Source organism: Neoarius graeffei, chromosome 22, assembly GCF_027579695.1.
Source record: "Neoarius graeffei isolate fNeoGra1 chromosome 22, fNeoGra1.pri, whole genome shotgun sequence".
In the NCBI taxonomy this organism is placed as follows: domain Eukaryota; kingdom Metazoa; phylum Chordata; class Actinopteri; order Siluriformes; family Ariidae; genus Neoarius; species Neoarius graeffei.
This window is the reverse complement of record NC_083590.1, coordinates 37,147,224-37,159,867: the sequence shown is the minus strand read 5'-3', so window position 1 is coordinate 37,159,867 and position 12,644 is coordinate 37,147,224. Positions and strand designations below refer to the sequence as shown.

Sequence of the window (12,644 nt, the reverse complement as noted above, 5' to 3'; positions counted from 1 at the left end):
TGAAGATATCTACCTATTCGGAACCATGATTACCGGACTTTTGCTGATTGGATTAGGCATTGCCCTGGTATATCGAGGAAATCAGACAACGGTGACAGCTGTTCAAAGCCCCACAAAGCTGCCCGATATGATTGAAGGGGTGGGCAAAGCTGTCAGCACTCAGACTGTGGCAGAACTTGAACCACAACATGGTTGTCATCTTGGAGACGCTTTCGGCTTTGCAAGGAATAAGTATTTCAGAGACCAAATGGAATTGAATTGAACAGAATGGACAGAAATGGACGAGTGGTGTGGGCGTGTAAAGACTGCGTCTGTTCGAAAGACCAAACAATCTCTATCTTATCGACATTTGGCTCCCTGAACAGCACCGGCCTTGATCAAGGCCGTTGCTGGGGCAACATTTCCCCCAGAAGGTCACTACTGGGAAACACTCTCGCCCTTCCCCAATTTTCCGCGGTCGCCATTTTTCACCCCCAGTGTGACAAGCGGGTGCGTGACCAGCGCCCTCATGGCTGCAGGAGCGGGCAGCTGCTTGCTTGCGCTGGGTTACCTCTACCTCCTCCCCTCCCGCCCCCTTCCCCCCCACCAGTCCCGTGTTTTAAAAAGTGTACTTGTGTTATTGTGTGCTTGTGCGTAGGTTTTTAAATGCTCTCACACTGTACTCCTGATAGGAGCATAGTGGGGGGGGGGGGGGTGTTCTTTTTTTTCCCTCATGTTACTACTGTGTTTCTTTTTTTTTTATCCCTGTCTTCCTGTCCTGTTCCCCCTCTGTAAGGACAGGTTGATGGTCAATTTCACTGGTAACAGTGATAATAAAGGGTTCATTCATAAATACGCTTCACTCTTACCTAAAAAAGGTTTTTTCTGTTTGCGGGCCCAGCTGATGGCCTGAATCTTGCCTTCAGTTCCTCGGACTCCAAAACCTCCTGGTACCAAAACACCACTGCAACCAAATAGTTAACATTACATTAATGGCATTTAGCAGACGCTCTTATCCAGAGTGACGTACCACACACCCAGAGCAGCTTGGGGAGCAGTTGGGCGTTCGGTGCCTTGCTCAAGGGCACTTCAGCTGTTCCTGCTGGTCCAGGGAATCGAACCGATCCCAAAGCTGCTTCTCTAACCATTAGGCAACACCTTCCCGTGGTAACATGGCTCATTAAATATAAATGATTTGAAGCAGGTTGATATTACAGACAACAGCAGGGGTGTTCAAATTATTTTCAAAAGCAGGTCAGATTAGAGTGCAGGACAAACCCCCCAGGGGCTGGTCACCAAAAATTATGCATAAATTGTGTAAAGTACTAAATATACATACACAAAATGAAAAGAGAAGGGTTCATAAATATGTCCAACACAGTACATTTAAGTTGAAATGAGTTTATGAATATGGAATCAAAATGAAGACTTTTAGAACAGTGTAGGAATTACAGAATTTTTTTTTATTAAATACACCCCTCCCCCTACTTAAAGGGAAACTGAAGGCAAATTTTTTAATATCAAAATTCTATTTCTCATTTTATTAAATATCGGAATGCATTTTTGATCGCTATTTTGTCACTGCTTTCGCAAGTTATGAGTGTTTGAAATATGCTGTGTAATATATATCAGTCCATATGTCAAAGCGATGGCCGTAAACGAGATTCGTTGAGACCTGTGCGAGACATCGTAGGACGGAAGTAAAACGTACAGCAGAAATCAAAGCGACCAACATCTGCCAACGTTGTCAAAAGACGCGTGCGCCCTCCTTTGAAGGCTGATGTAATCAAGCCGGAAGTTTCCCTGTGTCCGAAGTCGCTCCCTACTCACTATATAGCGTGGACGCCATTTTGTAGTGCTGTCCGAAACCTTAGTGAGGATTACGAGGGAAATGCACTCAGTATAATATGTATTTATCACAAAAATACACGTGTATTTATTATTTTGAAAACCCATCAGCCGCCTGATCTGGCACGTTTTAATTGTGCGACAGCAGGGCTCGAAATTCTTTTTTTTTTTTCCACGAGCCAGCCGGACTAGTTACCTTTCAAAGTAACTCGCCAAACAGAAAATCAACTCGCCAAAATTTGTTCATGTATGAATTTTACTTCTGTCAAAAATAACACAAAAGAGAGTAGTTACCATTGTTCATGACTAATGTGCATTTATTTCAAGACCCGAGTATTTTGATACTGTTGTTAAATACATAAATGAGAACAACACAGAGCACCATAATATAATATCAACAAATAATAATATATTGGAAAACTTGGCAACTTGGTGTATGAGTATTGAAAACAAATATCCTTACTATCATGACTATAGCACCCAAAATATGTCCAACATGCTTTCTATGAGAGAGAAAGCATTAGGAGCTTCATATTGACTAGGAATCAACTTGAAAAAAATTAATTATTCCATAAAAATCGTATCGCAGCCAAGGCCGACCCTGCTCCCACGTTTGCTTATAAGTCCTTTGTCGTTTCTCCTCTTCAGACCGAGGTCGCTTTGTCCCCGTCTCTGGCGGTTTCTGTACGCCTTTCAGAAAATTCCACATCGCAACGTAGCTTTGGCAGATGTAGATGTAAACGACAACAAAAACACCTGTTTAAATGGGCGATAATGTGGCCACAGCTATTGAATTTGATAACGTGATGTGGCAGCGGGGGCATGGCCAAGCGGCGGTCTGTGAATGGAGGGCGGAGTCAGGGAAGGCAAGTGGTGGAATCATTGCACCTGATGGGGATTAACCTGTGTTTGTGTGTCTTCCCCAGTGACCGCGCCCTTTAAAAGGAGAGGAGAGCAGAGAAAGGGAGCTCTCTCTCCCCAACCAGAACACGTGTGTGTGTGCGTGTGTGTGTGTGTGTGTGCGCGCGCACAGCTGGGAAGTGATAAAAGGCTGAAAAGCTAGCAATAAATAGTTCATTGAGAACTCAGTTCTGGCCTACCGTACTTCTGTGCTCCACCCACCTGGTCCAATACTACACGTGATTACCGCGATATTCAACGAGATGCGTTATACGCATGCGCAGTAGTGAAAAAAACGACAGCCTGACTCGTACACGATATGATTCGGAATTCTTCAGTAGTTTCCGTCCTGCCGATAAACACATCGATTAACACAGACGCGGCACGCGCTTAATATGTGGTGGCTTTAGTTGACGGTGTGTCTGAATCTTCGCTTCATTTTTGTTTTTAATTTTCAACTAGCCAGCCGGGCTGCCGAGTGACAGGAATTACCCACCAAATGACAAATTAAGTCACCTCGGGCGACCGGACCACCGCGAATTTCGAGCCCTGGACAGTAATGACGCAAATACCAGCGTGAAGGACTCGTCCGTATCCTGTCGTCTTTCCAACTCTTCTCAGTTGGTTCAAAGTCGTACAGAATAATCTCCATGTCATGTACGTGAAGGAGGCGGATGTATGTGCAGAAGTATACAGTTTAATAAAGTGCAAAATATATATACAGTGAGACAATATACACACAGGCGAACAATCCAAAACGGCAGGCTAGATAAAAAACGAGAATACAGGCAAAAGGGTCGGTCGAGGCGCAAACAGGACATCAAAGGCTGAGCGAGGACAAGAACGAGAAACGGGCACAAGGATCATGAAACAGGAAATCTAGACAACGGGTAGAAAGGCTCGGTAACACGTACATGCGTATCGTAATACTTCGTGATGCAAATGCATCAGCACAGTCCTGAAATAGCCAAACACATAGTTCCTTAATTGAGCTCAGGTGCGCCTTGTTCACGGCGCGCGTGCTGGAGTCCACTCGGCATGCCTTCATGGGGGGAGGGGCCACAGCGCACAGGACTGACACTCCATCACTGATGAAGCTGGCAAATTAATCTAAATTGGAATGATCTGGCCGCTGTGTAAACAGTTTTCAAAATGGCGGCGCTGACACTTTTACTCCGGTGTAGCACCGGGGCTGCCCCGGTAGAGCGTTCACACGGTACAAAGTTATACCGGTGTCGCCCCTGAAAGCTGCTTAAACCGGTGCAAATCTAACCCTGCTCGGGAGGTGGTTTAAGAAATTTACTCCGGAGTAAATGCTAGTTTGCGGGGCAGCACCGATATAAAATGGGCCGTCTGAACGCTACAGGGGTAGACTCACTACGCGTCAGGAGAGTAGATTACATACGGGCATTGCATAATTTGCATCCTGGTATTTTGCGCTTCCAAAATGGCGAATATCAACAACAACAGAACTGCGTGTCTTCCAGTGTTGCCAGATTGGGCGGTTTTAAGTGCATTTTGGCGGATCTGAACATATTTTGGGCTGGAAAACGTCAGCAGTATCTGGCAACACTGGTGTCTTCATCCACGTTGTTTTCCCGGCGCTTGGTGATGCCATGACAACCGGGAAAAGGAAGTACATTTTCACGCATGCGCATATTTCATTTCCACATTATTACTATCGTATAGCACGGTCGCAAAAGCTGCCGTGTGAATGCAAGTGGGGCTGCACCGGTGCTAACACGCTTCTCTCTAGTAAGCAGGTTTGTGACGTGTGAACGCTCCACAAAATTTACACCGGTGTAAGATATATCGCAACAAAATACATCGGTATGTGCCGTGTGAACACCCCTTTTGAAGTCTCGCACAAGTCTCGTGAAGATCGCGCGGATAAGCAACGCCCGCTGTGGACCAAACGAACTACATTCAATACAGCTAAAAACCGAAAAGGCCGATAAGTGTAATATAATATGACGATACGATTCGCGATATAAGGTTAATAAAACCGAAAACGTAATTGAATAACACGTTAAGAAATAAAGCAAGTTTAAAAATGTCTTCAGTTCCCCTTTAAAAGGCCAAAAGACACTGGACAAATTAACAAGCACAAGTTAAATTGTCATTTTTAACATTTGGTTGGTAATCCACTTTCGTTAATTTATTATTAGTCACGAGTCAGCATGCTGCGATTTGCTCCAGCCATTGGCTAGCCACAAATTCCTCATTTTTAGGACAGATCTCATGACTTACTCTGCACTGCACAGCTTCTGCCAAGCTTCATGGTATTTCACAGGCTCCTCCTGCAGAGTACCCGGCTCCAAATCTGCAGAATCAATATACTGGGGAGGGGCGGGACACGATTACAGGACATTAGAGAACTGTGTACACACATCCAAGTGGAAGTTTCGAAGTTTCCACACTTTGATTCCATTTTAATCCATTACCACAAGTCCATTCAACACACACACTTACTTTAACCTCTAGTTTATGGCTGATGGCGAGAGCTGAGTGCTCCAGGGCTTTGATAACCGAAGCATACGAGTCGGAGAGCTTTGTGTACTTCCCAACCAGGGCGATGGAACAATGCTCCAACAGTCTGTCTGACCTGAGACACAAACAAGTATGAATGAATTAATTTATTTTTATTTCGAACATGTATAAAAAAAAAAGCATGTAACTATTTGTACATACAAAAGAAAGAAAACGAGAAATTGACAAAAAAAAATAAAATAACAAAGAGCTAAGACATTACAAAACACCGCAAATTGTTCGAAAAAGGAGTGGGAAGAAGTACAATACTTTTTTAAATTTCCCATCCCTTTTTAACTACCCCAAAATCCAAACTACATTATTACACCTATAAAAATATATACCATATATACACTTCATGAATATCTATATAAATATATAATTACAAAAATATATACTACATACCATATATACACTTCATAAATATCTATATAAATATCTATATAAATATTTAATTACAAAAATACATATATACACCATATATACACACTTCATAAATATCTATATAAATATATAATTACAAAAATATATACTACATACCATATATACACACTTCATAAATATCTATATAAATATTTAATTACAAAAATACATATATACTATATACACCATATATACACACTTCATAAATATCTATATAAATATATAATTACAAAAATATATACTACATACCATATATACACTTCATAAATATCTATATAAATATTTAATTACAAAAATACATATATACTATATACACCATATATACACACTTCATAAATATCTATATAAATATATAATTACAAAAATATATACTACATACCATATATACCACTTCATAAATATCTATATAAATATTTAATTACAAAAATAAATATACTACATACCATATATACACTTCATAAATATCTATATAAATATATAATTACAAAAATATATACTACATACCATATATACACTTCATAAATATCTATATAAATATTTAATTACAAAAATAAATATATACTACATACCTATCCCTGTAAATATGAATATATAAACTATCCCCATAAATATATATATACCATATACTAAGTTAGTTCTAATATAACAATCAACCCTATTCTATTTATCCCTCATCATCCTCAGTTAACATACTTCCTCTTCTATATACTTGTTTAAAAATATTTTTTTGTACCTTTTTTCAAACAGATTTATATTTGCACTTTGTTTTATTTCTGTATGTATGAAATGCAGATGAGAAACATGTTACAGAAGAAATGGCAGAACACAGCAGTAGTCAAAAGCAAATAAGCAAAATCCAGAAAAGCAGAGAGACAAAAGAGCCACAGACACTCTTGCGCTTGTACTCAGTGGCACCATCATGTCACAGCAAGAAGATTCTGGGTTCGAGCCCAGCGGCCGACGGGGGCCTTTCTGTGTGGCGTTTGCATGTTCTCCCCGCGTCTGCGTAGGTTTCCTCCACAGTCCAAAGACATGCGGTTAGGTTAACATGGGATGGCCTTGGGCTGAATTGCCCTTAAGCAAGGCATCTAACCCTCAAATGCTCCCCGGGCGCTGTAGCATCGCTGCCCACTGCTCTGGGTATGTGTGCACGCATGCGTGTGTTCACTGCTTCAGATGGGTTAAATGCAGAGAGGAATTTCACTGTGCTTGAGTGTGCATGTGACAAATAAAGGCTTCTTCTTCTTCACTATTCGGATGGTGACAAACTGAGATTTTGAGTTTATATACTTGCTTACAACACTGGGTCACTCTTAAAGGATTATAGTATGTGTGTGTGTGTGTGTGTGTGTGTGTGTGTGTGTGTGTGTGTGTGTGTGTGTGTCACACACCTGTCTGCCATCTCTTTCCATTTAGCGAGCATCTTTCTGGGCCTGCCTTCAATGGGCAGATCAAGCCTTCGGCAAAAGTAGTGTACTACACCCTGCTCCTCGAGCAGCAGTGGCACTCTGTAGATGGACGACACATCGTGGACGCATATTACCTTGGAAGAGATGGAAGAACATACAATTAGCAACACAGCATAGATATTATGATGCAGTGCTTGAATCCAAGAAAATATTTTATGAGCCAATAACTGCCAACTGACACACAGCGCACATATACAGCCGGGTCAAACGTTTAATGCAATGGTTTTGTTAAAACACACGGAATTTAAGCTGAAAGTCTACATTTTAGTCATATCATATATACATATCCATTGTGGCGGTGTATAGAGATGAAGCTATGAAACATGCGTTGCTGTCCAAATACTTATGGACTACTGTATGACACGGTATACCTCAGATAATGTTCATTTTTCTTTTTTTTTTGGCAACTAGGGGTTGGAAATGCAGCAAAATACCACATATTGGCTCTTCTTTCTTTTTTAAAAAAATGCCCATCACAGTTGTGATCAGGTTTATCATCAGTGCATTGAATGGGAAAACAGGAACAACTGAACAATTGGTGAAACTGGAGGTTAATATCCAGGCTGTTACTGTGATAACAGGTCATAGAATCACTGACAATACACACACACCTCAGAAAAGTTTAGTGTCAGTACAGTGGGGCAAAAAAGTATTTAGTCAGCCACCAATTGCGCAAGTTCTCCCACTTAAAAAGATGAGAGGCCTGTAATTTTCATCATAGGTATACCTCAACTATGAGAGACAGAATGGGGGGAAAGAATCCAGGAAATCACATTGTAGGATTTTTAATGAATTAATTGGTAAATTCCTCGGTAAAATAAGTATTTGGTCACCTACAAACAAGCAAGATTTCTGGCTCTCACAGACCTGTAACTTCTTCTTTAAGAGGCTCCTCTGTCCTCCACTCGTTACCTGTATTAATGGCACCTGTTTGAACTCGTTATCAGTATAAAAGACACCTGTCCACAACCTCAAACAGTCACACTCCAAATTCCACTATGGCCAAGACCAAAGAGCTGTCAAAGGACACCAGAAACAAAATTGTAGACCTGCACCAGGCTGGGAAGACTGAATCTGCAATAGGTAAGCAGCTTGGTGTGAAGAAATCAACTGTGGGAGCAATTATTAGAAAATGGAAGACATACAAGACCACTGATAATCTCCCTCGATCTGGGGCTCCACGCAAGATCTCACCCTGTGGGGTCAAAATGATCACAAGAACGGTGAGCAAAAATCCCAGAACCACACAGGGGGACCTAGTGAATGACCTGCAGAGAGCTGGGACCAAAGTAACAAAGGCTACCATCAGTAACACACTACGCCGCCAGGGACTCAAATCCTGCAGTGCCAGACGTGTCCCCCTGCTTAAGCCAGTACATGTCCAGGCCTGTCTGAAGTTTGCTAGAGAGCATTTGGATGATCCAGAAGAGGATTGGGAGAATGTCATATGGTCAGATGAAACCAAAATAGAACTTTTTGGTAAAAACTCAACTTGTCGTGTTTGGAGGAGAAAGAATGCTGAGTTGCATCCAAAGAACACCATACCTACTGTGAAGCATGGGGGTGGAAACATCATGCTTTGGGGCTGTTTTTCTGCAAAGGGACCAGGACAACTGATCCGTGTAAAGAAAAGAATGAATGGGGCCATGTATCGTGAGATTTTGAGTGAAAACCTCCTTCCATCAGCAAGGGCATTGAAGATGAAACATGGCTGGGTCTTTCAGCATGACAATGATCCCAAACACACCGCCCGGGCAACGAAGGAGTGGCTTCGTAAGAAGCATTTCAAGGTCCTGGAGTGGCCTAGCCAGTCTCCAGATCTCAACCCCATAGAAAATCTTTGGAGGGAGTTGAAAGTCCGTGTTGCCCAGCGACAGCCCCAAGACATCACTGCTCTAGAGGAGATCTGCATGGAGGAATGGGCCAAAATACCAGCAACAGTGTGTGAAAACCTTGTGAAGACTTACAGAAAACGTTTGACCTCTGTCATTGCCAACAAAGGGTATATAACAAAGTATTGAGATGAACTTTTGTTATTGACCAAATACTTATTTTCCACCATAATTTGCAAATAAATTCTTTAAAAATCAGACAAATGTGATTTTTCTGGATTTTTTTTTTCTCATTCTGTCTCTCATAGTTGAGGTATACCTATGATGAAAATTACAGGCCTCTCTCATCTTTTTAAGTGGGAGAACTTGCACAACTGGTGACTGACTAAATACTTTTTTGCCCCACTGTATATCATACTATAAAGTACAGGTAGCATCCGCATTACAACTAGCCCTGACCCAGTTTGTGCTGGACATCTTAAGTTGCTAATTCCAGGATTTTTTTTTTTTTAAAACACAGGCATCTCTGTTATTGCTGTTTTAAATCATATTATTTTCCTAAAATTTTATTACAAGAATGACAGCATGTCCAGTTTTGGTTAGTACTGCCACCTAATGGACAGAAATGATGCTCTGTATTTTGGCAAACTAGCCACTTTATAAAGCAATAGTGTGTTTTCACGTGACGTCATCAAACCGGAAGTAGGCCATATTGGAGGCACTGGACACATCAACAGCAAAGCAATCTTGGTGAACTTTTCGATAAACTAACCAAATAATGGTGAATTACTGCAGTTTTGGGTTGCCATAATTGCTCAGATCGTGAGAAATATCTGCACTTCTACCGATTACCTAAAATAATCGAAAATCAGGGGGAGGAAACCAGAAAATTGTCAGAGAAGCGTCATCGTCTCTGGCTTGCCAAACTAAACCAGGATCTGACTGACAAAAATCCACACAACATAAGTGTGTTCAGTTCATTTTGTATCAGGAATGAGGTTCTTTTTTTTTTTTTTTAAAGTTTTGATCAATGTTTTAAATTGCATATCACGGGTAAATTCAGAAGCAAGATCAATGTAATTCTCCTATTTTATATTAAACTTTGGTCAAATATCTGTCACATTTTGTGCAATTTTTTTACCTTGCGCAATACCAGAAAAATTCAGTTGAAATCGAGCCATTTGAGGTGAATTGGTCCGCCTCTGAAAAAACTTGCCATTTGGATTTCCCGGCAAACATCGATTTTCGTGATGTCGCGTCAGCGCTGGTTTGTTTATGAGAAAACGACCTGGTGGTTTTCTGCAAATTTCTTCAACATTATCGCGCAATTATTAAAATGGTTAACAGATGTATCGTAGGAGGGTGTAGCAACACCAATCTTGATGGGATTAGTACTCATCGTTTCCCAAAAGACCGGACAATGAGAGAGAAATGGGAGCGCTTGGTCTACACAAGCTGTGCACTGAAACCGTGCAAAGCTCGCGCAGCCTGCTGGCGCTTCCGCAGGTGACATCACGAATCTGGCTCCAGACTCCCTTGGGATTTTTCCAGACGCGTTTTGTTATTTTATTTTTTTCTGCTGTAGACAGATGGCCTTGTGCAAAATTACCCTTCTGGATGAGTGTGTAAAGGGACATACTTTCATATAAAAAAAACAAAAACAAAATTGGTCCAGAATATGCACTTTAAAATTAAACATGACACTATATTTCTACTGTCGAGCCATGATGGTGCTTCTGTATGTTCTCTTGAGAGTAAGCTAAAGTTAAAAATCACAAAACAGCCATCTGCTGTCAGCCGAGGTCGGCCCACAGGGGATGTGCACTCGTGATCTACAGTACATCACTGTACATGTAATGTACACAGTACACACCTTTGCTTTTGAATGCGAGGAAGGCGACAAACATAAAAGAAAAAGGAGCGAGATGCATAAAACTGTATTTACTAGTTTACTGTAATTATGATCTGGCAGCTATTTACACCGGATCCAGTGTAAATAGCTGCCGGAGCCAACGTCTGAGCTAGCGAGCCAGCGCTGGCTCCGGCCGGCCGCGAGCTCCGAGCCAGCGCTGGCTCGCGGCCGGCCGGAGCCAGCGCTGGCTCGCGGCCGGCCGGAGCCAGCGCTGGCTCGCGGCCGGCCGGAGCCAGCGCTGGCTCGCGGCCGGCCGGAGCCAGCGCTGGCTCGCTGCCGGCCGGAGCCAGCGCTGGCTCGCTAGCTCGGACGTTGGCTCCGGCAGCTATTTACACTGGATCCGGTGTAAATAGCTGCCAGGTCATAATTACAGTAAACTAGTAAATACAGTTTTATGCATCTCGCTCCTTTTTCTTTTATGTTTGTCGCCTTCCTCGCATTCAAACCGATTCGAGCCAGCGCTAGCGAGCTAGCTCGGACGTTCTAGTTTACTGTAATTATGATCTGGCAGCTATTTACACCGGATCCAGTGTAAATAGCTGACGGAGCCAACGTCCGAGGTTCCGGAGCCAGCGCTAGCTCGTTAGCTTGGACGTTGGCTCCGGCAGCTATTTACACTGGATCCGGTGTAAATAGCTGCCAGATCATAATTACAGTAAACTAGAATGGAATGTTAACAGCAATGTAATGCCTTTTCTGGCTAATTTTATTCGTCTTACCTCCAACAAAGTGGTCACTACACAAGCGTTGGTATGCCGCTATCCATCTTCTCTGTCGGTCAGCATCTACCGGGATCCGATAAAACGATAACCCTTGCCTTGTTTGTTGATGGTTACTACATCCAGGTGCACAACAATATAGTGGCATGATGGAAGTCTTGCTGAAAATAAACACTTTCTTTGCTGCCATTCCTCAATGTTGGCTGTGGTAAACTACTGGTAGTACATGTCCAAAATGGCGGCCGCGTTTGTCGTGACGTCACGTGAAAAGGGTCCATAGGCCAAGTTTAATGACCTTGAGGTTATCAGAGGTCATATGTCGTTTTACAAATGAAAAATGAATTCAGCACCCAAACATTTAACAAACAAGGCCATTTGCTAACTTCATTAATCATTTTAGTGCATTTCATTCCTTAGAAAGCTGAGAAACTGGGTTCAGCTGAGACGTTTACAGGCCCAAAGTTCAATGACCTCTAGAGGTCAACAGAGGTCAGATAGAGCTCGGCATATTGCAGATTTGAATTCGGCACACTCAAATTGACAAAATAAGACTGTTTGCCGACTTTGTCTCAAAAATGCCTTTGGGTGTCACAGTTCTGGATTTTGGTACCAGTCTAATATGAACAGCATTTTTCCTTCAGGCCACCAGAAGGTCCATTCCAGCCTTTTGTCTGCACTACTGTACACATGATGTGCAGAGAATGCATGCATGTTCCTTACAGACATACGTCTTGCATTTCACACAAGTGTTGCTGGACTTGGAGTCATTTCTGTTGGGACAGACCTGGCACCTGCCACGTTTCCTGCCTGCAGTTTGAACCACTGGAGGAGTTGGGGTGTGCGTCTCTGTTTGGATGTCCCTCACAACAGTTGCAGCAGCTGTTGATGCTCTTGGAAGGCACGGTCTTCTCTCGATACGAGGTTTCACCAGTGCGTAACCCAGCTGCTCCAGGAAAACCCTCCTTCGACTCAGTTTTCCGCTGTTCCAGTCCTTCTTTATTTCACTCCATATTACAAAGGCATTGCAGGCACT

At 42.3% G+C, this 12,644-nt stretch overlaps 1 protein-coding gene across 3 annotated transcripts in view; it reads right to left on the bottom strand.

Annotated features, from left to right (window-relative positions):
- ctps1a (CTP synthase 1a) overlaps nt 1–12,644 on the bottom strand; it is an 81,345-nt gene that overhangs the window by 19,989 nt on the left and 48,712 nt on the right. For all 3 annotated transcript variants that reach the window (XM_060904780.1, XM_060904781.1, XM_060904782.1), the window contains 4 exons: nt 7,071–7,222; nt 5,200–5,332; nt 4,978–5,066; nt 849–943 (listed from right to left, as the gene is read on the bottom strand). In XM_060904780.1, the coding sequence (XP_060760763.1) occupies nt 849–943; nt 4,978–5,066; nt 5,200–5,332; nt 7,071–7,222 (469 nt within the window). The remainder of the gene's footprint in view (nt 1–848; nt 944–4,977; nt 5,067–5,199; nt 5,333–7,070; nt 7,223–12,644) is intronic.